Source organism: Myxocyprinus asiaticus, chromosome 48, assembly GCF_019703515.2.
Source record: "Myxocyprinus asiaticus isolate MX2 ecotype Aquarium Trade chromosome 48, UBuf_Myxa_2, whole genome shotgun sequence".
Lineage (NCBI taxonomy): Eukaryota > Metazoa > Chordata > Actinopteri > Cypriniformes > Catostomidae > Myxocyprinus > Myxocyprinus asiaticus.
The window spans coordinates 24729749-24757611 of record NC_059391.1 but is presented as its reverse complement, the minus strand read 5'-3'; the positions used below and the strand labels follow the sequence as shown (position 1 = coordinate 24757611).

The 27863-nt window shown below is 37.2% G+C and overlaps 1 protein-coding gene across 2 annotated transcripts in view; it reads left to right on the top strand.

Moving 5' to 3' along the window:
- LOC127437375 (leucine-rich repeat and immunoglobulin-like domain-containing nogo receptor-interacting protein 1) overlaps positions 1-26189 on the top strand; it is a 105704-nt gene extending 79515 nt beyond the window's left edge. For both annotated transcript variants that reach the window (XM_051692199.1, XM_051692200.1), the window contains one exon: positions 22363-26189. In XM_051692199.1, coding sequence (XP_051548159.1) covers positions 22363-24222 — 1860 coding nt within the window. In that variant the 3' untranslated portion in view covers positions 24223-26189. The remainder of the gene's footprint in view (positions 1-22362) is intronic.
- Positions 26190-27863: the final 1674 nt, after the last annotated feature.

The following is a 27863-nucleotide window of genomic DNA, read 5'->3' as shown; positions in this document are numbered from 1 at the left end:
TGGTTATAAATTCTACAGGACGGTCATGCAATACAGTGATGCTCAGTGTCAGTACTGCTTAGAGCTCAGATTAGGGCGGGTGTGTGTGCGTCTTAAAGAGGCTGAGGTAAGCATTCCCTTCCAAACGCTTTCTTTAATTGGATTTGTTTATTCATCAACAGAAGTCTTGCTGGATATACTGTGTGCAGTGAATATGCCAAGAGCACCAGCAGTTACTCCAGATCATCTACATGAGAGGAACCTTAACAACTCAGAGCCTCATGTGATAGCCCAATACATGCCAGGAAACCTCAAATGAGTGCATGGCATAGCATTTTCTATATTTTCTTTCCCCTGAAGTCCACTTATGTAGTTGATCTGGCTCTCTGCTGTTGTACTGTTAAGAAATCTATATATAATTCTATTCAATTTAGAAGGCTATCCTTCATGGGCAAAGTTGTTGCACAGTTTCAGAAGTTACATTTTCCATAATGTGCGGTGTTTGCCCACCTGGTTAATTTTCAGGGACATTTTTGTCTTTATGAGGCTATATTTTTTCTATCCATATTAGAAGGCACATATTAGGGGCACTGACAAATGAAGTTGTCCGGGTGATGAATTGAGAAATCATTTAAAAATCTAGTTTAAAACATGTTCATAGAAATTTAATCTCTGTGTATATGTTTTCATAAATTTTTGAAAAACATTTATAGAATTTTCTACTGAAAAAATAACAAAAATAATACAAAAAAAAAGTTATGAAATTTAATTTAATGGCTTAAAAATGTCCATTGGTGTAAGTAAGGTATTAAAATACTTTTGCACCTTGTATACATGTGAGTGTACTCAATGGGGTTGTTTTATGGTTACTCTATTTGACCTGAACAAAACATGCCTTTTTATAAAATTGTCAAAACATCTGATATTTTTTTTCAAACTTCATACACAGTACACTTTGGGTTTTTTTTTTTTAAAGAAAAAGATTATTCAAAATTCAGTATGCCAACTTTCTGTTTTCAAACATTTCAGCTTTAAATGAGACTTCTGTTTATTAGCTTTTTACTCATTCCGGATGGTTACACCAGTTCGACATTTTTGTCCTTAAGTCACAGAAATAAATGTCAAAATGACTTTAATCTCAGAAATTGAAAACACATTATCATAGTCAAGGTGAATTCAAGTACATAATTGTTTTCTGTGAATTGCATTTTAATGTGTTTTTGAGTAACTCTGTAGATCCAGACAAAAATATGAGGGCCATCTCATCGAATCATGTACTATGTATCATCCGTTTATGTCACATACTTCAATTTAATTAAATAATTCTTATAAATTCTCAATTTGAATAATTAGACACATTAAATTGGCATCAACAATTATGCCTAGAACAGAATATTAATATTAGATATGCACACTTCATAATGAATTTATTTATTTTTATTTAATGCATTTATTTGCAAATACAGATGGCAGTATGTTAAAGGAATGTTCTGGGTTCAATACAAGTTAAGCTCAATTGACATCATTTGCATAATATTGATTAACACAAAAATGTATTTTGACTCTTCTCTCCTTTTCTTTAAAAAAAGCAAAAATCGATGTTCCACTGAGGCATTTACAATGGAAGTCAATGGGGGCCAATTTTGGAACGTTAAAATACTCACTGTTTCAAAAGTATAGCCACAAGACATAAAGGATATGCGTTTAAACATGATTTTAGTGTGATAAAATCGCTTACTAACCTTTTCTGTGGAAAGTTATAGCCAATTTTACAACTTTGTTACCATGACGATGTAATGTCAACAAATCCTAAAAATTTTAAAAATTACAGTTTTAACAAAAAAGGAGGGACGAGTCGAGATTCATTTTTGTGGTAATCAACAGGATGCTACAAATGCTGTCAACTGAGCTTAACTTGTATTGAACCCAGAACATTCCTTTAACATGCACATGTTTGTGATGTCATAAACATGATGATTTCAAAATAAGCAATTATTTCTGATTAGCTTTCATAAATAATCTGCGTTGTGAACGTTAGATGTCTACATAGTACATACTACATGCAGATGGTGTATTGTTGGCCTAAACAGCAATGGAGTGTGTAAGTGTGTGTTTTGTGGTTCTGCGTGTGATCTGTACGATTGATTTGTGTCCATGATTCTCCGCTCTGAATATTTCAGATCAATCCGTTGTGACTAAAATAGAAGCAAGCAGAGGTCTGTGTTATTCAGAGAGGAAAAGACGGAGCGTCATAGCTTTGTAGAGGCGGTGGAGTTACACAGGTCATGTGATTTCAGACGAGGGTTTGTTTTTCATAAGAGGATGAGTGTGTGGTGTTCAGCAGACGCCTAGAGAAAGCACAATTCATGATCCTGACCAAAAGAGACAAAACTGTTGGTGAGAACTGAGCTAAGTGTGTGTGTGTGATATCCCTGGAAGCGAGAGTTAAAGGAGGTAGAAGAATGAAGGGGCGGTGGTATCGAGACTCGTTTTTTAAAGTTGAACTGTTTTTAACTTGACATGCTGTCTTAAAAATGCCTAAAAAATTTGTAAACAGCACAAGACATGCTGCAGCAGTCAAAGATGTTTGTCTGCATGTGTATGGATGTAGCGGCGATGCATTTAAAGACAACTTCTCCGAGAGGGTTTTACTGTAGAAACTGCCAGCACACTATTGAACCTCACTATCTACTAGTCAATTGTTGGACGATTGAACGGCCGCTGTGACTCATCCCTATTATGTTCCATTTCCAGTTAGAGAAAAAGGGAGAGATGAGAAGGATACTGGCTTAGCTAACACGCCGACTTACAGACAGGAAGTTAGACGGAGCCACACACTTCTGTGCTTGTTGATGGATGACAGAGTGATATCAAGAGTCTTTCCGTATTAGAGCGGGATGCACAGTTCAGTTTCCATTACACAAACTCCATGATGAATCCGCAGAAATAGGAGAGGAAGGATTCGGCACTCTGAAGAGCAGGATTAGGTGCAGCTATCAGGGAAAAGTCGTGGTTGCTCCCAGTAAAGAAGAAACCAGGTCATTCCAGCTTAAGGTGGTAAAGCCGGTTATTGGTTGCTGGGTGAATCTCACGGAACCTGTCAAGAACATGTCCAGGTTAAATTTCTCCCCAAATTGAAAGAAAGAAATATTCAATTCTATTTTGCTTAAAGAAAATGAACTATTAAGAGGTTTTGCATTGTGACATTATTTTCATGAAAAATAAGAACATTTTTCCCACTTTTTCTAAACATTTTTCACATTACAAATCTCATTCTCAATACTTAAACGTGAAAAAAAAATATATTATTTAAAATTTAAGCACTTCACAATTTAAATCATATGAACCACTAAAATAATTTGCATTGTGACATTATTCTCATGTCAATTAAGCTAATTTTCCCCAACAATTCTGCAAATCTTCCCCATAATAAATGTCTTTCTCAATACTTAAATGTGGAAAAAAGTTACAGGTAGTTACAGTACTTTGCAAAGTCTTAGGCGCATTATATTTTTCACAAAAACATTTGTCTTAAATGGTTATTGTATATATTCTGCTTTTAGTGTATCAGTAGGAAATATCAATTTTAGATTTCAACATTTTCTTTGCAAACAGAATTGATAGAAGAAGAACAGGGAGCCCTGCAACAGATGGTATGCCCCTCACAGAGCCCAGATCTCAACATCATTGAGTCTGAGATTACATGAAGAGACAGAAGCAATTGAGACAGCCTAAATAGATAGAAGAACTGTGGAAAGTTCTCCAAGAAGCTTAGAACATCCTATCTGCCAACAACCAAAAACTGTGTCCAGGTGTACCTAGGAGAATTTGTTGCTGTTTTGAAGGCAAAGGTGGTCACACCAAATATTGATTAAGCTTTTTATGTTTACTGGACTTTGTATGATGTAAATTGTTAAATGAAAAGTATTTATGGCATTATTTTTGAAGACATCCTTAATATGCAAAAATTTTGCCTAAGTGCCTAAAACTTTGGCACAGTACTGTATATATATACTTTACAATTGTAATAATATGAACCACTAAAAGTGTTTGCATTATTACATTATTTTCATGGCAACTAAGATAATTTCCCCCACCAGTTACACACATTTTTCTCACCAAATATCTAATTCTCGTGAAAAATAATGATATATATTATTTAAATTATTTATTTATAATTTAAAGTATTTTGATTACTGAAGAGATTACTTTGCATTTTATTGTCATTTGTTTCATTTAATATTTAGTCCTTTCAGATGGAAAACATTTATACATATAAATGATGCGATCCAAAGTGCATTTGAACAGCAGTGAAACACTTTCTTATGATGTGTTACATTCATACGAGCAGACAGAGAAGTAAGTTTGAAGTAAGTTTGGAGCACAAGAAATAGAAATAAACCTCGTGTAAATTGTCAGCTTTACGCTAAGCTAAAATGCTATTTCTAGCCATTTTACATGCACATGTTACCAGACACAATTATATTTTTTTATCAAGAAAATTCATGTTGGATCATAATTTCTTTTTTTATAGTAAGACTTTTGATATTAGGGCAAAAATCATATTCTTGATAATAATTTTTGTATTGCTTTCCTGTAAAAATATCTAAAAATCTTTAAAACAATTGTTTTAGAAACAACACTGCATAAGATATTTAGGTTTTTCAGAGAATGTATTTTTAACATGTATTTTGGCAGTTTTTATAGTCAAAACAAGTGAAAAAATCTACCAGTGCTGAAGAAGTAATCCAGAGTATTTAGAATATGTTACTGACCTTGAGTAATCCAACGGAATACATTACAAATAACATTTTACAGCATGTAGTCTGTAATCTGTAGTGGAATACATTACAAAAGTAACCCTCCCAACCCTGAATATAATGCAGTACAAATGCTTTATAACAGTAATGAGAGTAATAAGAATCACAATTAGGTATAATGAGAATTACAATAAAAAAGCTTAAAGCTTAAATGTCTGGACGTGTTACAGTAATGAGAATTTGGGCATAAAATGTGCTTAAGTGTCAAAAAAATCATGCAAAAAAAAAAAAAAAAAACGTACGTTCCTAAAATAGGTTTCATATTCTTTATGCAAAATAAAAAAAAATAAAAAGAATGATTATAAGAAAAATATTACTAATGTGAATTCATTCCTCCTTAAACTGGTTTTAGCAGGGTTTTATGCTGGTCCAAGGTGGTCTACAAGCTCTTATCAGATTCAGATGGTCTTCCAGGTCAAAACCAGATCTACCAGCTTAAACCAGCAAACTGACCATATGTAATTAGCTTGGACCAGCTGGATAACAAGTTAAACCATCAAACTTATTAAGCTAGTTTTCTTTTTTTCTTGTCCAAGGTTTTCTTACCAGCTTGACCAAGATGGTCTGCTTGCTGGTAGTTCAACTGATTGACCAGCTTGGACCAGCTAATGACCATAACTGACCAGCTCGAAATCATGTGAAGCCTTAAGCTGGTTTTAGCTGGATTTTTCAGCAGAGTTGTCTGGCATTTCAGTCGATGCTGATCAATACTGAAGACATTAATTTGTTCTGACTTACAGTACAAACACTTTAACAAAAAGAGGAGCTTTTCTCAAGATGATAAAAAAAGAGCATTTTCTGTCAGCATATGTGTAAAATCTAAACGCCTCTCATGAAATGTGTCATTTGACACATTTCTGCTTTGATTTCAGACATGCCTATGTCCATCCCTGTCATTAGTGATGCAGGTCTGGCTGTATTTAATCAGATTCAGAGCAGAGAGTGACTCAGATTGTATAGCGTGAATTTAAAAGCACACTTCAGAATGACACTGTAATGGCTTCTCTCTGACAAGAAACAGAGTTTTTATGGGAAAATTTTTATTGTAGATGTAGACAGATGGTTGGTGTTTCTAATATGAATTTTCTTTCTTTTTTTTTTTCTTTTTTTTTTTTTTTTGTGGGAGGGATAGCATAAGCCTATTAGCCCTAACAACTCAGTCAACTGTATATAAATGTGCTGTAAGTAAATGCTTCCATTTTCATAACTTCAACCTCATGCCTTCTCTCCAAAACCTTCCCATCCAAACCCAGTGTCGTCAAACAAATTCTGTCATTTTTTCATTTTCTTACCCTCATGTCATTTCACTTTCACATACAAAGTAGATTTATTGGTGATTTTCAAGCTCAAAAATGTAAATTAGAATTTAATGTAAATGAAGACAGAATTTTCATTTATGGGTGAACTGTCCCTTTAAATTGACTCTTCAATTGAAAATAAACTTTGATAAACAAAAAACAATAAAAACGTCAAACAGAGAAGCAACGCTTCTAGCTTTAGTTTAAACCTTGTGAAATTGTTTCTATATGCAGGTGAAAATTTGTTTTTAGATTCATAAATAGAGTGCTTTACTGAGCCAATAGCTACAGAGTTCACAAATTACAACTGATCAACTTGATACAGGGATGAAATTGCATTTAGAAGCGGTAATCTCTGTTTGTGTGCCGGAGAAGGAGGCATGGAGGTGGGATGCAGAAATACATGCTGGGCAATTGATTGTCTGACTTGCATCTGTCAGACTCAAACAGAGACATTTAGACTGTGGATGAGTGCTGTCATTCTGATGCATCATGGGAGATTCATATGCTCTTTGGGGCCAGCAGGCTTCTCTCTTTTAGGCTGGACTGTACAGACACCCCTTTGCAGATCCCAATTGACCCCATATTGTGGCAGTTTCCTGGTGAAATAAACACTAGAGGCACTAAAATAATAATGACTTTTATTTCCTTTCACACAAATCAGATTTTCAGTTTGTATTACACGGCACCCTGGAATACTTGTGTCGGATTGGTCAATGGCGCCATCTAGTGGTCTGATATCTCTGAATAACAACCGTACATCCGGATATTAAGATGTATCAGGCCGCTCATCCGGATATTGCAAGTCATCTTTCCTACATCTTGGATCACTGTGCAATCTCTACAAGAAAGATAATAAAATAATTTCAGCTCAAATCAATGTTTCACATCCATTTATTTATTAATAATTTAATTGCTTTTTGTGATACTATCATTTAAATTTAGGATTAAGGTTTAGGGTAGCGAGGTAGGTTTTGTTGATTAAAAATGAGATAAACCTCATTTGTTTGTGTGAACATTTAACTCGCCTTTAAGACGCAGTCACATTTACCTTTGTTGAACTTATGCGAAATCCACAAGGAGAAAATCTTCGCCACTGGAAGTCCATTGTGCGAAATTCACGATCACGCAGATTCCCATTGAGTTGACTGTATTTCGCCTGAGGAATTTAAATGTGAAGGTAAATGCGATCGTGCCTTTAGCGCCACTCAGTGGACATTTCACCTCAAAACTGCCGTGATGCGTGTAATGAACCACTTGATATCATTTTGCAAAAATTTCGCCACAGTATGCAATTTTCATGATAATCTGGGGTGTGTTTCCCTTACAACCATGTAACTCACTGATTAACCACCATAGTCTGATACATCGTTGGAGAAATTAACTAGCTAGTCGCGACTGTTTCCCGAAACTGTAGTAACTATGCATACATCCACCGTTTGAACCATGTTGGTTCAACAACACTGTCGTAAATGACGTTACACAGGGGGTGGACTAATAACTTCCATGAATATTAAATTATAAAAGCTAATTTACACACACAGTACACCAGAAAGCCTTTTAATGTGAGAAAGCTGCATGCACTGTGTAATGCGACAGATACATACGTGTATGCGGAAATAGATGGATTACCATCAGAGTTCAGACATCAGAGTTCGGTGTTCCCCCGACGCACTTCAGCTCATACGCACATGCGCACTCTTAAAAAACATAAAAACGCCATTTTTGCATTAACATAAACACATAAAAGCTGTGTTTTCCAACAGAAACTGTGCGTGTTTAAGCGCTTTCTCTTAACAGCTGCATTTGCATTTACATGATGATTCAGAACACCGGTTTCTGCAAAACCTGGAATAAGCCGTTTTCTTAAATGCATGTAAACGTGGTCAAACTGTTGACAGAATGAAAGATATACTATATAATGAAGTATATCTTAATATACTGTATAATGAAGTCAAACAATATCCACACAGCACACTAACAAGGAACTGCTTCTAACTACAGGTAAAGAGCTGTAGTTCCAACCACTCAACTTTGCGATGATGTTTGCGAATGTTCTTTGGAACTACAGTATCGGGAAACGCCAAATCATTGAACTGTGTTGGTAACGATTGAAATTGCAACCATGGTTGGCTAACCATGCTTTTGGGAAACGCACCCCAGGCTGGTTTCTCCAAGTAGCTGTGTATTCTCACAAAATAAACATTTTGCAAGCAACATATAAATCGCAAACATTTTCGTATTATAGTAGAGATTTCACCGGTGACCAGTTTTGTGCAGGGCTCCTAACAGCATGAAATTAACGTATGTTGTTCCCTATCTGCTGCAAGGCGTTCTAATACAGAGGGATCAGTCACATGGCATTAACGACTCAGGTGATTGGCTCAAAAAAAATGTCCAGAACTGAGTGCCCATGAAACAATAATCGCAGTATTCAAGTTGCATACCAGCCTGGCAACTGTCATTGAGATGAATGGGAATGCTAACAGATCGCTTTCTCCAGGCTTAGTAGACCTCCTTAGGTTACTGTTAAGCTACTCTACAGTGTAACTAAAACTAATGAACAGAATTCAAGTGGCTTTATTAGTTTACATGAAGATGTACCTGTCAGACACAGTGTTTACAGGGTGTTCGTGGATGTCCGACATATTCGCACCTTATAAGGAGAGTGATGAATGCGGTTGTATAATATGTACAAAGAAACCATCCCACACTCTTCAGTATGTGTGTGTAAAGGCTATGTATTTATGTGTGTTGATGTTTCTCATTGCAGTGAGTCATGACTCATTCACTGTTCCTCAAAGTGTCTCTCTTTTCATTTGAGGGAGAGAGAGGATACATTTATTTAGCTAAAAAGAAAACAGAGCATGTGTTTTCACAGACAGGTGTTAGTATAATGTGGAGCAGGGAGAGAACGAGGCAATGGCTGGTCTAAAAGAAGAAACATCGTTCTGTCTGTGAATTCTTGTTACGTAACTTCAGTACATAGCCTGTGAAAAAAACAACAACAGGAGATTAATTATTTTTGGTCTCTGGTGTAAAGTTGTTGTCAGGTTAGCATTAGCACAGGACGACACATCATAGGTGCACTACAAATGTGTATAGGCTATACCAAACTTTAGAAATTATGCTGCCTTGAAAGGTAACTACGTACCTTGTTTTGGTCTAAATCCAAGGCAGCATGATGTTTATCGTTTGTAATATTTTTACTTGGCTCATTGTACATATTGCAGCAGTTTCCTGGTGAAATAAACACTACAGGCGCTACAACAACAAAATTACTCTTATTAACTTTCTATAATCACAAGTAAAATAGCAGAATATCAGTTTCGCCCTGTTCCTCACCCAATGCTGTCTTATGATATCTAAACACATTTACTGTAAAGCATGACTTAGTTTTAAGGCAATACATTTTATAGTTTACATTGCATTACCAACTACAAGCTTATTCTGGCATGATCAAATTGCGCGTGAGCCAAAAGTGTCGTGGTAGCGCACAAAATGACATGGTTGCTTCAGCAATTGCATTTTTTATTTCACATTTGCTTTCATGTCACTCTCGGTTAGGTTTAAGTGTAAGGTTTTGGGTAGGGAGGTCGGTTTTGTCGATTTAAAACTCAACAGAGCATAAACCTTAACCACATCTGTATTGGAGAATATTTAACTATTTTTTGCGCCACATAGTGTACATTTCACCTCAGAACTGCCGCAATATCTGTAAGGAAGAACGTAATTTCATTTTGCAAAGATGTCGCCACAGTCCCGTTATTTTCATGAGATCGGGCTGGAGGTTCCATCATGGTTAGGTTGCTGCCTGTTTAGACAGTAGATAGTGAGACAGTGCACTAGGGTTTAGAAGAGTTTATAAGTGTGTCTTGCAGTAAAACAACATTCACACATATCTAGAGAGAAAACCCATCCCACCCTATTAATTCCTCAGCGCTCAGATATCTTGTGTTGTGAGCACCTGTGGACCTTGTTAGTCATGATTCTAGCAGCTGTACTTCTGTTGATGCTCCTTTTTCTTCAGCTTGAGGGTCAATGTGTCTCCCTCTCTTCAGAGATGCAGAAAGAGAGAGAAAAATTAAGAGAAAGGGGAGGAGAGCCGCCATCTGAGATTTTGGAGCTCTGAGGAGCTGTTTGGGGTGTTGACAGGAGCAGGATTTTCTGGGTGGAGATGTTTTCAGAAGGTCAGCAGCCGATCTAAAGCTCTGAATAAAACCTACTGTTCTCTCTCAGTAGAGGTACTTTACAGACACAGTACTAACACAAAGAAGAGTTGAGGAGAGGTCCTCTATTGAGGGAATACTAAGTCACACTGCTGATTCGGCACCATGTGCAGCAAATAAATGAGCAGGTTCAGCCGCTGATCATGAAAGAAAGAGGGGGAATATTTCAATGGTGAACAACATTGGGTCCTTTGCATACATCTTTTAAGTGAATGATACAATCCCGTTCCATGCACTTCCATGCACTTCCAAGAGAAGTGATTGTTTTTTTGGCTACCTTTTTAAAGACTACAGCAAGAGAACATAGTGCAGGCTTTAAAGGCCCAGAGGATTTTTTTTCTGCTCAGATGTCCACGGTTATATTTAATTTACATATCCACTTTGTCTCTGATGTTTATAACCTGTCTCTTATAATGAACGTTACCTATAAATACATTTTTGCAAACTGACGTTTCTTCGCAGTTGCCTTGTTAAATCAACATTAGAGGTGCTAAAACAACTGCATTTAATTCACTTTCACACAAATCACGAGTACAGTGGCTGATTATGACTTTATTCACACTTATTTTTTGCACTATTATTCACACAGTGCTATGTTATGATATCGGTTAGGGTTAGAGTTAAAGCTTCCCTGTTGCAGGGGCTTAAGGCCCCTATTAAACACATTGTTTTTTAGTTTTTTTAAAGTGGGGTGAATAGATTTGTCATGAAAAATTTTCAAAGTGGACTCACATTGACTTATCTAATAATAATAGAGATTAGTTTGTTTATAGAATACTTGAGATGTAATAAAATTCCAAATGTGTTTGAAATGAACAGGAAATGGTTGACTTATTCTGAAGTAGTTATTTTGAGTAAGCATCATCTTAATTTGTTACTCAAAAAAGCATCTTGCTGTCTCAAAATTATTTGCATAAGTTGTTGCATAAGCAAATCGTGCCCTATAACTACTGCCCCGGTATCTACACGATATCACTTTAAACCCCCAAGGGGCCTTTTTCCCCAAGTGAGAGAGCCTTTTACCCAAGTGTGGGGTAAAAGGCTCCCTCACCACCTTTCTTTTTTTTTTCAACTGAATTTTAATCGAAACGACCTTCCGTTATTATTTATTTTCACACATTATGTTGCTCCATCAATTTTAAATAAAAATAAATAATTTTTTTTGGCCTTGATAAAGTTTTTGGCCAGAAAAAAGCTACATTTCCTTAAGGGGTGCCTTAAGCCTCATTGTACCCTACAGCTAGGGTTTTGCTTACCGTCCCCTGCTGAAAACAGGAGGTATTTCAATCTTAAATTGCTCCAATGGAAGGAATGTTCCATAATTGATCTGGGGACATGATTAATTGAGAAACAGACAATAGAAAATAGACACAAATTAGATAATTGTTGATATACTGTACAGTAAGAATATAGAGCTATAAAATTAAAATGGATATATAGGATGAACATGGAGAAATTTAATTCAGAGTAAATTCTAGAGACTTTTGTGCGTGAAAATCCCAGGAGATCAGCAGTTACAGAAATACTCAAACCAGCCCGTCTGGCACCAACAATCATCCATGTGATTATCTAATCAGCCAATCGTGTGGCAGCAGTGCAGTGCATAAAATCAGGCAGATACGGGTCAGGAGCTTCAGTTAATGTTCACATCAACCATCAGAATGGGGAAAAAATGTGATCTCAGTGATTTAGACCATGTCATGATTGTTGGTGCCAGATGGGCTGGTTTAAGTATTTCTGTAACTGCTGATCTCCTGGGATTTTCACACACAACAGTCTCTAGAATTTACTCAGAATGGTGCCAGAAACAAAAAACATCCAGTGAGCGGCAGTTCTGTGGATGGAAATGCCTTGCTGATGAGAGAGGTCAACAGAGAATGGCCAGACTGGTTTGAACTGACAAAGTCTACAGTAACTCAGATAACCACTCTGTACAATTGTGATGAGAAGAATATAATCTCTGAATGTTATTCTGAGATGCGGGTTGGCGCTGTTTTGGCAGCACGAGGGGGACCTACACAATATTAGGCAGGTGGTTTTAATGTTGTGGCTGATCGGTTTATGTGAATTTTTGTGATTTTTAGAGTATTAAATAGTTAGCATACAGTGCCTTAGTTTTTGTATTATAATGAAAATGTCCTTTAAATTTAGTAAATATTTCATCATGTCATATTCATTCATTTCAGTCAGTTTTTCAGTCTTTTTATGACTAAAATGTCATATAATTTTATTCTATAATTATAATAGTATGTGCACAAAAAACACATGTATCAAAAATTTTTGAAATGTATAAACTACTTTAAATTATTTAAACGTGTATCAAACATAATAAAGTTCCACCTGAGCTCATTGTTGATATCTCTTCTGAAACTCTAGAGGAGACACATGTGAGATTACATGTGAGAAAATTCTTAGAAGCAGCCAGACTTCATTTGCTCTCCATTTAATCTCATTGCTGTCTTGGAGAAACAATTGAGATATCATTTATAATTTTACTTTCCTGGTTGGAGTATATCATCTGTTGGAAGAACTAATTGGGTCACACAGGAATCTCACTGGAATTTACATCCATATAAATAAACAACTGATAACTGCACGCAATTAAAGTGATGTTAATTTCAAGTCATTTTGGGCGCACTGATCACCAAATGAATCTGCACAACATGTTTTGGTGAACAGATTTATGAGAAATTCACTTGAAAGTCTCAAAGTTGCTACTACTACACGGTAGCCGCAAAGTTTCTTTGTGTTAATTAATCAGCTGGATATACGGATGAGCCGGAGTTGAGTTATTCTTGTACAAGTGTGTGTTTAACTATGTTTATCCTATGAGGTGCCTGTGTACCGGAGTGACCTACAAGAAGCCAAGGCAAAAGAAGTGTGTGTGCGCACTCCGCGTGTGTGTATGTACAGGATTAGTGTACCGGCCGATCGTAAACTAGATTAGACTCTTAGCATGCTGTTCCAATAGCCGTGACAGATGTGTGCTGGATTCAACTGCTCAGGTGTATAGCTGCAGTCTTTAAGTGGGATTTTTTGCAGCTGGAAAACATCATCCATAGTGCAGTAATTCACAATCAGACTGTGATAGATTCAGATGTACTGTAAATATATAATGGTTAATGATGCAACTGGTTGAAATGGTTACTTACAAACTGGCTCACAATGTTGATTACTGACTCGCAGTGTTACATTACAAAAGCTTATTCCATGTCAAATCTACACAATTTCAGAAACTTTCCCAGCAGATTTTGTTTTATTTTGTTAATACTTTTTCAGAAGAAACATAAGTATAAATGATGAAAGCTAAAATATTACATGCCATGGATTGATATTTACTGAGTAATCCATTATTTTGTAGAAGTGGTTCAAACAACAAATTTTACCTTCACTGTAAAAAAATTGCCATGATTTTACAAGATTTAACAGCAATTACTTACAATAAAATACTGTGAAAATGATTACAATGAAATCAATGCAGGCTATGCAATTTTAATGACAAATTACTGTAAAAAAAATTTTTTTTAAAAATGACAATTTCACACTGTATTGTGGGAAATAATTGTGTTTCATTTGAAGTCACAATTATGGTGTTTAGTGTTTGCTTTGAATGGGAACTTTGACTTATTAAACATTACTAAATTTTCTCCTAGTTGATGCAGTTCTGTTTAATTGTTCTTTTCACTGTGACTGAGGGAGAAAATTTACTAAGTTTAATTAAGATATGTAGTCTACACTATATGGTGCATTTGTAAGAAAAAAAAATAGACGTAAACATTTAGTAGAGTTGGCAACCAGGTACAAACAGAAATTAACACTCAGCATACAAAACTCAACAATTGTGACATTTAACAAGCATTGCAGGTTAAAAAATATACACTTGATAATTGGGAATCTACAATACAGCACTGCTGCATTACTGTAATTTCCTGGACCTGTTCAATGTGAAGTCACAGTATACAGTTGTATTTTAATTGTAATAAATTGTAGAAATACTGCTGTAAAATATACTGTGAAAGTCATGCAACTAATAGCCAGGAATTTACTGTAAACTCACACTAAATTTTTTTTACAGTGTATGGCTTTGGAGCAAACCTATAGGTCAAAAAATAACCTTAGAAAGGTGTCATCATCATTATTTTATTTTTACAGAAATAGGTCAGTCTATTACTAAAATGACTTCAGCACCCTTTGTTTCATTATATGCCAATGGTGAGAGTCCAAAAAATGAGGGAAACACTTTTATGTGTTGTTTTTTAAAAGTTTCACCACAATTTTTTTATTTATCTTTCACCAGTTAAAAATATCAAAAACAAAGAATTTTGAGTCAGGAATCTCCACTTGATTTGACAAGGAATAACTTTCCAATATGACTTTTAGGGCTATGCCGATACAATCATATATTGACATTTTTCTCACAATATTACATCGATAGTTTAGATCCCTGTAGATTAAGATCAGTATTTTTATTGATTTATTTGTGCATTCATATCATGTCCAGTTGTTCAAAAATGAAGCTGCAGTTTGTGTAAAAAAGTCGTTTTATATTTTATGTACTGTATGTACAAATTCTGATACCATATTTTATGTACTGTTTGTCATACTTGCACCGTTTTTCCAATCTTTTTTGCTTCACTGGAGTGTACGCCTAAAATACTAGTTTTTTTGTTCATGAACGAATCAGTGTTTTCGAACGAATCCTTTAAGTGAACGAATTGTTCTTGTTCACTTCCAATTGTTTTTACGAATCAGTCGAATCTATGGTTCAGTGATTCACTCATAACACATGTTGGATTATTTGCTTTTTAATTTTTATTCATCACAGTTTTCAACATGTGGGCCAGGGGGCGCAAGATTACAGTGTTTTATAGTGGTGATAATTTTCATTCCTCATTTGTTCAAAATACTTGATTCACTAGGATGAATGAAAATTCCCACCACTATAAAACTTTGTAATCTTGTGCCCACTTGCCCACATTTTGAAAACCCCTGCAATAACTTACTTCACACTGCATCATTTACTTACTTACTCGCTTCATTATTTTACACACTACCACACTGCATTACTTTACACAATGACTCACCAACCCCATTTCACTTGGTGTTAAGATGCATTTTTGGTGGTTGGATCACATGTGGTCAGCCTAAATGGGGTCTAAAAAGTTTTGTGATCGGATCACAAAAACCATATACATATGTGATCAAAAAACAACATGATCACACGTGAAGTCGGCATGATGTTTCCAACAGTTTTGGTACCCTAGGATTGGCTACTGTACGCCGATGCGCTGACATGCAGCATTCTTACCAGACATGTTTGCAACGTGTTTACTGTTCCACCTGGTGTGACTGGCAGTGCATTGCATCAGCTGTATGGGAGACTGGGGTTCAAAGCCAGGCAGTAACCATGTTTGAATAATCAATGACAAGCATGATTTGGAGGTTTTACTTTTCCCTCTTACATTACTTTTTTACTCCACTAATGGTTAAGGTAAGTTTTGGGTTTGGGTTTGGGTTGGGGGCTAGAATCTATAAATATATGCTTTTCTCTTCATTTTATAACGTCCTGTAAAGCTGAAAACAACATGCTTCACTACTAGCATTTGGCGACCTCTCCTGGACATAAATGGAGCTCATACGTACCCATATGCCCTACAACACTTACCGCTTTGGCCACTGGGGGCAGTGTTTCGAGATTTTGGTCAATGTATACCGATTTTGACGAAAGAAAAGTCAGTCTACTCTTTCCGATTTCACTGTGAGATCAGGCTGCAATAAAGCGTGTTACCGCATCACATTTGAGGTGTAAATGCTAATGCACGTCCTGAATGCATCCCGGCAGCAGCAAAATGCTACCCTTCACCTGTCAATCAACCGCTGTGTTAAAACAAGAGTTAGAACTTTGCCGGTTACAAGCGGTGTAAAAGGAAATAACGGTCCAATCGGAAAAATTTAAAAAGCAGATATGTACATAAGTATGAGAACTTCACAGATCTTCTTCAGTGTGTCTGAAATCAACATGCACGAACACTTATGAGAAGCATGAACATCTGCAGCTCAGCTTAATATAGGTAATTTATTAAAATAATGGACAATTTTGCTCTAAATGTTGCGTTTGTGCTTAGATTAAATTTTAGCTGCATCAGGGAGAAATAGTGCGCCATTTTTTCGCATGTTCTTTGTCTTTTCTGACTTTTTTTGTAGTTTATTATCATGCAGTAACACACTGACATAGTGATTGATGTATGTCGTCATGAAACAGAGACCCTCCCCTCCAAATCTGATCGTAAGCGGTCACAGGTGGCACATTTAAACGACCGGGTGTAAACGGTGATTTGTCTCACCTGACCACATGTGATCGGATCACCCAAGAAGTATCTTAATACCAGGTGTAAAAGGTGTAAACTGCTCTGTTACTTTAAAGGAAGACTGAAGGTCATTGACCCCGACAACAGGAGTATATTTTGGAGGGCATTATATAATTTGAGAAAAGCTTTTATTTGGATTATCTTCAGTTCTGGTTTTCTTTCTCTTGTTCTGCATGAAATAATACTTAATGCTATTTGATAAGACTTCCAAAGACAGATAATTTGCAATATTTCTTACACCTTGTTGCTAGCCTGATGACCTGATAGCAGTGAGAGTTCTTTCATGTCAGTTTCATGTGAGGAACATTTACATATGTTCTCATGTTTAGGCAGTAGGCTGCTTCATTTGCACTGAACAGAATCCAGCCTTCCCTCTGCAGTACTAATGGTTTAACGTGATGGACCGCATGCTGAATACTCTCAAATTCTGTTTCTTCTGTTGCTTCATTATTGATCCCGAAGAACAGTTGGGGCTCACAGTGGGACCACTGCAGATTATTCATTGCAAATAAACAAATTAAAAATAAGCATGTAATGTGTATTCAGAGTTCCTGTAGCTCAACGGATAGAGCATAGCATTAGCAATGCCAATTCGAAGACCATTTTTGACCCAGAGAACTGGTTAGAATGCTCAGCGGCTACAAAAAATGTTGTTGGTAAATTCTGATGCAAATAGAGCTAAATGGAATGCTGTAATTTACATTTTAATCGAAAACTTGTAAATCGCGGCAGCCACAATCGCAATTTAGATTAATTGTTCAATTAAAGGAATAGTTCACCCAAAAATGAAAATTTGCTGGTAATTTACTCACCCTCAGGCCACCCAAGATGTATCTGAGTGTCTTTCTTCATCAAAACAGAATTTAAGACTTTTAGGATTTCATTTCAGGTCTCCTCCTCTAAACAATGCAAGTGAATGTCCTATTTTTTTTGGATGGTCCAAAATACATATTTAGGGTGCATCAAAATAATCCACATGACTCAGGGGGCCTGGGTAGCTCAGTGGTAAAATATGCTGGCTACCACCCCTGGAGTTCGCTAGTTTGAATCCCAGGGGGTGCTGGGTGAGTGATCCAGCCAGGTCTCCTAAGCAACCAAATTGGCCCGGTTGCTAGGGAGGGTAGAGTCACATGGGGTAACCTCCTCGTGGTCGCTATAATGTGGTTTCTTCTCGGTGGGGCGCATGGTGAATTGAGCGTGGATGCCGCGGTGGATGGGGTGAAGCCTCCACACGCGCTATGTCTCCGTGGCAACACGCTCAACAAGCCACGTGATAAGATGCGCGGGTTGACTGTCTCAGATGTGGAGGCAACTGGGATTCGTCCTCCGCCACCCAGACTGAGGCGAATCACTATGTGACCACCAGGACTTAGAGCGCATTGGGAATTGGGCATTCCAAATTGGGAGAAAAAGGGGGAAAATCCCGAAAAATAAAATAAAAAATCCACACAACTCCAGTTGAAAAATAAAGTTCTTCTGAACCCAAACGATTGGTTATTTTGTATTGTATTGATTCTCAAAATAATCAATCGTTTGGGTTCAGAAGAACTTTATTTTTCAACTGGAGTTGTGTGGATTGTTTTTTTTTGGGGATTTTCCCCCTTTTTCTCGTTGGTAAGGTCACGCGTCACGTGGAGGAGTCAGGAAGCGCGTTTGAATCCCAGGGGGTGCTGGGTGAGTGATCCATTTTTTCAGTGGTCATTGTTTACAAGGGAAACTTGTGCTGTTCACAAACCAAAACAGTCCAAAACAATTTAAAAACAATATAAAAAAAAAAAAAAAAAATTCCAAATAATAATAAAATAAAAAAACAATGTAAGCAATGACGCGCTTCCTGACTCCTCCTCCACGTGACGCGTGACCTTACCAACGAGCTTACGTCATTCCTCTCATGAGCGCACGTCACAGAGATGTACGGAAACAAACATTTGTAGTTAAAAAGTATATATGTATTGTATTGATTCTCAAAATAATCAATCGTTTGGGTTCAGAAGAACTTTATTTGTCGACTGGAGTCTTGTGGATTATTTTGATGCACCCTAAATATGCATTTTGGACCGTCAAAAAAAATGGAGGACATTCACTTGCATTGTTTAGAGGAGGAGGCCTGAAATGAAATCCTAAAAGTCTTAAATTCTGTTTTGATGAAGAAAGAAACTCAGATACATCTTGGGTGGCCTGAGGGTGAGTAAATTATCAGCAAATTTTCATTTTTGGGTGAACTATTCCTTTAACTATATAATTAAATTACATATAAAATATAGAAATACATTGAATGCACTGTTTAAGATTAAAAAAAAAGAAAAAAAAAAAGATCTGAAATGCTTTTCACATGTGAAAATCTGAAATGTTTGTGAGGTTCTTCCTCTACATATTTCTTATAAATTACTTATAGTATTTTGTGTTACAGTGTTGATTAGGCATGCAAACTGATAAGACAAGATTTTAATTTGCACTTAGGAATTTGCTAACAAGATCTTTTCAGCTTTTAGCTTCCTTTAACACACACAAGCTCATTTGGGAGACATATATACTGTGTGTTTGTGTGTGTGTGTGTGATTTCTCCTGCACTCCAATGACTCTTTTTAATGGTCTTGTGCTGCAAGATTTTCAATTCCCCTAAGAACCATTTTAAGGATCACAAAAGCTTTACAAGGTCTTTGAACTAAAAAGTTTCGCTTGCGGGGGGTCATTGTGATATAAGTATCAGGAGGTGTAATATTTACTAATGTAATATTTATTGCAGGGCAAAAGCAATCATCACTAGCATCAGACTTCTTAATGCAAGTTGTATATCTGTTTTATGATCATGCGACAGGGATGTTGTGTAATACAAATAGGAAATGAACATGCATTGATGTTTAATAAAAGGATTTATGCGCTGTGTAGGTGGTTATGAATTATGATTAGTTGTATTGCCTTTTATTTAGGTTGATTTTAGTTTAAAAAAAACATAATGTAAAAGTCATTTAAAATGATGAATTGTCATGAAAATAATGTCACAATGCAAAAATTCTAAATGGTCCAAAAAACAAAGAAAAAAAAAAAAACAATTAATTTTTCTTATATTCTTCTTCTTTTAATTTTGCCATGAAATGTGACCTGGACATGTATTAAGGGTGAGATTCACGTTTAAATGGTCAGCATGCCTTTTAGTTTATTTGTAATTCATCAGAGACATACAAACACAGAGGGGGGGAAGGGAGAGTTTCAGATCTGTCTTAAAGCACCACTCTCTGCGGTGTTTATGCAGATAGCAGATGCTGGTTTACGTACACACCTGCTGACTTTCTGTGAACTGGATTTCTCCCTGAATATTGAAGATAAATTCACACGTACACTTCTGTGCCGTCATTTAAAATGGGATCCAGACATGCAACTGTGAATACTCACAGGATCTGAGAGTGAAAAGGCTGGTTGGGACACAGAATGTGCCTTCTAACTCACCGCTCAGCTGTTTAGGTGCACCAGAGGTTTAGTCGATTCATGAATATCTTATAATGGAGATGTAACCCTCGCAATGGATTCCAAGTGAAGTCCCAGCGCTCTGTGCACAATTTCTATTGTGTGTTAAAAGCCTTTGAAAATGCACTCCTTTTCAAAGCAAAGGAGAATAAACCTAAAAGTGCCAGTTCACAATGTTATGCAAGTAGATGCCATTGGCGCTTTTTATCTTCATAGAGGTCAGAATAATCCAACAATCTTTGTGACTGCAATAGTTTTATGAACCTCAAATGCATGTGGTCTGCAACCTTTTTGAGTGGATAGAGAGACAAAGCAAAGACCCCCGTTACATATTGTATAGAATTGAGTGTTGCATTTTTGTTTGAGTGAAGCCTGCTATATAATCATATAATGCATATAGTGCCATATTAAAATATTTACTGTACTTTGTTATGATTCTTACATTGCAAAGTCATTTAAAGAAATGATTGATGTACAGAGTCTTATACTTTGTACATTACATTTGTTTTAGGATGGGCTTTAAAGATTACATATCAATCATTCTTTTTACAGTTTAATCATTATCCTTACAATTTAATGCATTTGAATGTGGGAGAGACAATAAAACATTGCTGAACTCATATTTTAGCAGTGGCGGACCGTGCATTAAAAGTCTAGGCCTTCAGTGTTATTCATGCCATTAAGAAAACACAGTTTCACAATGAATAAGACACCTTATGCCTTTGGGCATCATACATTATGTCGCAGCTGACTAGTAATACCAATTGACATTTTAAAAACACATCCACGCACGAAAGCCAGAACTTGAAACAACACTTAATGCTCAAGCAAGCCTAATTTTAACTGCAGCATGACTGTTTTGTGAAATGAACGTCTCCCGAACAGACATTCAAAAATCATAATGTTTCATATGAGTCTACCAAGGTGGTCTATAATACTGGAAAAATCTATCTAATAATATTTGCGATTTAAATGTTGCTTGCAATAAATTTCGTTTCGTCAGGATACACGATTATGCTGCGTTCCATGCAAGTTGGATGTTTTAAACACCTGTTTCTGCAGGCGTTTGTTAAACGAGCTTTAATATCATGTAATGTGGAAACGAACTCATTTATCGATATTACTTAATAAAGTGAATGTTTATCACTTACTTTGTATATCTCCCTGAGTGTCGGCATGTTTGTGTGACATCATGCCCCTGCATCTTGATTTGAGAATTTCTGCACGAGCTTACAAGTTGTAATTCTGACTTCAAGATGCATTCCATTGCACTTTTCCTAGGAGGAAGTAGTAAAATCCAACCTTCCGTGTTGAATGGAACGCAGCACTACTTTCAAAACTTGATCTGACATTGAATGCTCAAGCAGCCTAATTTACACTTACAAAACTCCTGATGTTGCTATAACAATGCAAAAAGCACTTACCAATTTGCTTGAAGTGAAAATCAGTCCTCCTTTCCTGTTTAATAAATTAAGCAATCACACGGTCATGCAGAACATCTCAGGTTTGTAAATCCATAAGGATCTCTTTCTCAATGGCGATAGCTGTAGTAATGACAGTCGACTTGTCAGCAAGATCTCGCACCCTTCGCTTTCAAATTACATCACTTAAAGCGTGATTGCATCACTCAAGGCCAGCTAGAAGGCCTTGACCAGGACATATCCTAAAGATCACACCCACCAAGAACAAATAAATCAATCTGATTGGCTGATGAATCTGACAGTCTGACTTTAGTTGCCCATTAATTTGCACTGTTGAGGGATTCTGAAGAAATTCTGAAGGCCTGAAGGGGTGGAGCTCAAACTCGCACGCTGCTTCGGGCATTTGATTTGTGAAACAGTTTTCACACTTCACTTGTAAGCATCAAGGAATAAATTCTGACTGGATAAACTTTTCATTTTTCTCTATTTGTTTGTAGATTAAGAGTGGAAAGTGATTAAAAATACATAGGCAAACAGGTGATTGAGAATGAAAGGATGAAAAATATTTATTTATTTGGCATGTTAGCCTTCTCTGCTGGCCCTGAGAATTTGCCACTGTATTTTAGAACCACATTTCACTCACCTATTTCACCCACCAAAGAAAATTACAAACTGGAAGCTTTAGTCAATACTGTACAGTTTAATTTTTTATTGATTTGGATGCCTTGAATATTATAAGTGTATAATATAATATTCCTCTTTCTCTCCCTCTTTCTATGCAGGTAACCGGTAGGATGGTAGCTGGGGAAGTGAGTGGGCACAGCTTCCTGGTGGCATGCTGGCAGCCCATTCTGATCTTAATGCTGGGCACAGTGCTGTCTGGCTCCACCACAGGCTGCCCATCGCGCTGTGAATGTAACCCTCAGGAGCGCTCTGTCATGTGCCATCGCAAGAAGCTGATCTCCATTCCAGAGGGAATCCCTTCAGAAACGCGACATTTGGACCTCAGCAAGAATCGAATCAAAACCATCAACCCTGATGAGTTCTCTGCCTTTCCAAACCTTGAAGAACTGGAGCTCAATGAAAACACGATTTCCGCTATTGAGCCTGGAGCATTTAACAACCTCTATGGCCTACGGACTCTGGGACTTCGCAGCAACAAGTTGAAGCTCATCCAGTTGGGTGTGTTCACAGGCCTCAGTAACCTCACAAAGTTGGACATCAGTGAAAATAAGATCGTAATTCTGCTGGACTACATGTTCCAGGACCTCTATAACCTGCGCTCACTGGAGGTGGGGGATAACGACCTTGTCTTTATATCCCACCGAGCATTTCATGGCCTCAGCAGCTTGGAGGATCTCACACTGGAAAAGTGCAACCTGACCTCTGTCCCGACAGAGGCCTTCACGCACCTGCACAGCTTGGTTACTCTGCGTTTACGAAACCTCAACGTCAACAGCATCAGAGACTACAGTTTCAAGCGACTCTACCGTCTCAAAGTTTTAGAGATCGGCAACTGGCCCTACCTGGATACAATGACCACCAACTGCTTGTATGGATTGAACCTCACATCTCTAACGATTACCAACGCAAACCTGACGTCAATTCCGTACTTGGCTTTGCGACACCTGGTTTATCTTCGGTTCCTCAACATGTCTTACAACCCCATCCAGATGATCGAAGGCAACAGGCTTCATGATCTGCTTAGGTTGCAGGAGTTCCACCTGGTGGGTGGTCGACTGACAATGATCGAGCCGTACTCTTTCAGAGGACTCAACTATCTGAAAATCCTGAATTTGTCCAGCAATGCCCTGACCACCCTGGAAGAGTCTGTATTCCATTCGGTGGGAAACCTGGAGACCCTTGCGTTGCATGATAACCCACTGGCGTGCGACTGCCGTCTGCTTTGGGTCTTCCGACGTCGCTGGCGACTCAACTTCAACCGCCAGCAGCCCACCTGCTCTTCACCCGAGTTCGTTCAGGGTAAAGAGTTTAAAGATTTCCCTGATGTCCTTCAACCCAACTACTTCACATGTCGCAAGTCAAGGATCCGAGAACGGAAGCCGCAGCAGAAATTCGTCGACGAAGGCACCACTGTCCACTTCGTGTGCCAAGCAGATGGAGACCCAATGCCCGTCATCATGTGGCTATCCCCGCAGAAACAGTTCATCACCACCAAAACAATTGGACGGCTTACCGTTTTCCCCGACGGAACTCTGGAGGTACGCTACGCTCAGATTCAGGACAATGGAACATATGTGTGCATTGCTAGTAACGCTGGTGGAAACGATACCGCATTGGCCCACCTTCACGTCCACAGCTACTCCCCAGATTGGCCCAATCAACCCAACAAAACTTTGGCATTCATCTCCAACCAACCAAACGATAATGGATCCAACGGAACGAGAGCAACAGTCCCGTTTCCATTTGATATAAAGACGCTAATCATCGCCACCACCATGGGTTTCATTTCCTTCTTGGGTGTGGTTCTGTTCTGCCTGGTTCTGCTCTTCCTCTGGAGTAGAGGCAAAGGCAACAGCAAACACAATATTGAGATAGAGTACGTCCCACGCAAATCGGACGCTGGGATGAGCAGCAGTGGTGCCGATGCCCCTCGGAAATTTAACATGAAAATGATATAATCCAGTCAGGGAGCTCAAAGGACCCTTTCAAAAACAGACTTATAAAGACAGAAACAAAAGAATCCCTGCCTGAAGAACCTCTGGCTCTGGAGAGAGCTCCCCATAGAGGAGGCGTATTTTCCCTCTCTCAAATCAAAAGACTGATGTGCAGCACAAGGGCTTGTGCTTTTGTTTAATATTGAACACGAGAGAGGGGAAAAATGTACCCTCATGCGTACTCCTCTGTGATGGCCGCTTAAACTCCGCCTACGGGGACCAAAGGATTTTGTTTTAAAGTACTTAAGTTTCTGTGGATTTTTATGGGCAAAAATGTGAAAAAACAAACAGAACCTCCAAAATGTTTTGTGTCGACCTCCAGAATGCAAAGGCAGAGCATCTGTATCCCTGCTGCCTCGCATCCTCTTAGTTTGTTTGTTCATTTATTTCGTTTAACCCATTTGTTTGATTTTTACTAAAGCAAATAGTTTTATGAAAGAAAAACATGGAAAAATCAGGGGTGAAAAGCACATTAACAAAACTAACAGCTGAATTTGCCCAGTATCTTCTTCTATATTATGTTAAACTGCACAATGTGGAATATAATAGATTCTGTTGGTTACAATTCCTGCCATATAGTTACAGAAAAGTTTATAGGGCAACTTTAATGGAACATTTCTTTCTTTGTACATGTACTCTGCTGTATCTTTTCACTTTGCTTTGGGATTTCTGTTTTAGTATTATTTAGATGTATTTGTTGAGTAAGTTGAGGAGTTGTCATTAAAGGAACATTGAAGCTTTGTAGTGACACCTAGATGAACAGGTACAAGTTGTTTGGTGTTGGATTAATGGCAAGGCAAGTGAAATCAGCGGCAATTATGTGATATTTTTTTGTGTGTGTGTGTATAGCTTTGATTTTATGTAGGCTGCAATGAGCATATCTGTTGTGCCTGGCATATTTTAACCCATTTACCACAACACAATGTCAGATTCTTATGTAACACACTAATATCCTCTGTCAAAGCTTTGAATCAACAAGTTTTATTCCCCCGAATACAACATTGAGACTGTCTAGCTGTGTTTGAGATTATGTGAGTTTGTGACAGAATCAGTCATTTCATAAAAAGATGTGTTCGAAAGCCCAAAATTATCCTCAATTGATACCACTGCAGAAATTGTCTCAGACGTTAGCACGTCAGTTCAAAGTTATCCAGCACATCTAAGGAGGCAAGCAGTGCTGATTTGGTATGTTTGTAATAGCGCAATGCTGATTGTGTCAGGCAAATATCGCTAAGTTTTGTAAATAATGTGCATAAATCTATAATGAGCCTAATTTTCATAGAAAGGAATTTAAAATAAACTGGATTGCTGGTGGTTAGTAAATAAAATACAGGTTTTTGCACTGAAATACCGCATACAAAAATGCTGCAACAGTTCAGGGAAGTCCAGCTCTCTGTTTAGTGTGTGGTTAATCTGGGGCATGCAGGCCAGTTGATTTCTGTAGAGCTGTATTAGTGCACTTGATTTTGCTGTAGTGTGGATGGGTTTCACCTCGCTAAGTGATTTGTACTGCTGACTGAAGCCACAGATGGTAGAATTGCACAGATGGTTTAACCCTTACTGATCCACTTTAGTTAATCTGTGACACACACACTCGCACATAGACTCCTGAATCTCTCTGATCCTCTGCCTCTGTGTTCTACCTGCTGTTTCCATCCCATTACGTCTAATAAATCTTTATCTGACCGCTGCCCTCTCTGACATTCAACCCAGGATGATAATGTGTATTCATGTGGTCCATAATATTATTTATACTGATGAAAAAAAATTTATAAAAGATCTGAGGTGAAAAAAAAAATCTAGTATGACAAATGTTTAAACTGTTCTGTGCAATAAAGGTAATATGTTTGTTTTTTTCTTCTTTTTTTTAATAACGAAATTTTATTGATGTTGAATTGTTAAAAATATGGTATGTTGTATTAAACAATCTATGGAGATTTTTTTTACCAAAAATTGTGCCATGTTTATTTTTGCTATTTAAACATTGTGTGGACATGCTGAGCTAATTTAAAATTATTTTATTTACCTGCAGTAAAGCAAACAAAACCAGCATCTTTGCAGCCCCCCTCATGTTGCAACTGCAATATTTAATGACTAAATAACAAGAAAAGACATCACAAATTAAAGTACTCGCAATTGTGAGATATAATGTCTAAATAATGAGGAATTACATCTTAAATATGAGTAGTTGCAATTGCGAGATGTATCACCTAAATAACGAGAAATGACATCACAAATAAAAATAGTTGCAATTGTGAGATGTAATGTATAAATAACATGTAATGACATCACAAACATGAGTAGTAACAATTGTGAGATGTAATGTCTAAATAATGAGAAATTACGTTACAAACGTGAGAAATAGTTGCAATCGCGAGATGTAATGTCTAAATGATAAGAAATAACATAAAAACCATGATAAATAGTTACAATAGCGAGAGGTAATGTCAAAAGAACAAAAATGACATTAGAAATATTAGTCACAATAGCAAGATGTAATGTCTAAATAACGAGAAATTACGTCACAAACATGAGAAGTAGTTGTAATCGTGAGACGTAATGTCTACCAGAAATGACATCACAAACATGAGAAATGGTCGCAATCGCAAGATGTAATGTCTAAGGAATGAGAAATGACATCACAACTATGAGAAACAGTCGCAATAGCAAGGAAGTCGCACAGTTGCGATTATAAAAATGGACACACCAATTGTGCAATACATTGACAAAGTAATACATTGTAAATGTACCATAACTAGTATACAACATCAATGCTGCACTAAGGTGTTCAGAAGTCACTTTTAGTGCTAAAAAGGGGCCATAACATTTCTAATTTCATTGATTATTTCACATGAAGGGCCCTGACAAACAAAGGCCACAGGGCCCCATCGGCCCTGTCTGTTAGCCATTCTTGCAATGATGTAGTGATGATGACATAAGATGATGATGATGTCATTTTATTGCAATTATTGGATGGGTTGTGAAACTAGATTTTCAATATGCTGTGAATTTCCGGTATATGTAGGATCTGAAAAAGAACATAAGAAAGAATTAATAAGAAATGAATACGTTGTGAATAAGAAAACCTCTGAAATCAGTAAAGATGAGATGCTCATGTTACTTAACAATACTGTAGATCATTAGAACCTTAAAAAGGAGAAAATAACTCAATTCTGAACATAACTGTACAGAGTTCTGAGAGTAAAATTCTGTTCCTCATAGTACTGGAGATGATGCGGTAATCACTAAAAGGAAGAGGAAACAGAGAAAATTATGGTTTTCGTTGGAGGCACAGAATCATCCGGAACTTCCCAGAATGAGGCACTCAACCTAATTTATCTAATGAATAAAAAATAACTGTTTTGGCTTGAGTTTACTGGAGTCTGACTGACACACACAAACACTGAACTTTGATTCCCTTTTTTCATGTTGTTTTCAGTTGTGATTTCCACTGACAGGCGTGTTTCACGAGTAGAGATGAAGATGAAGGTGTAATTATCCATTTGAAGGGTACTCCTCTCCCTTCAAAAGACACTGGAATAAAGCACTTTAAAACACTTAAAAGCGCTTAGTCTTTTAACGCAGCAAAAACAGGATATAAAGAT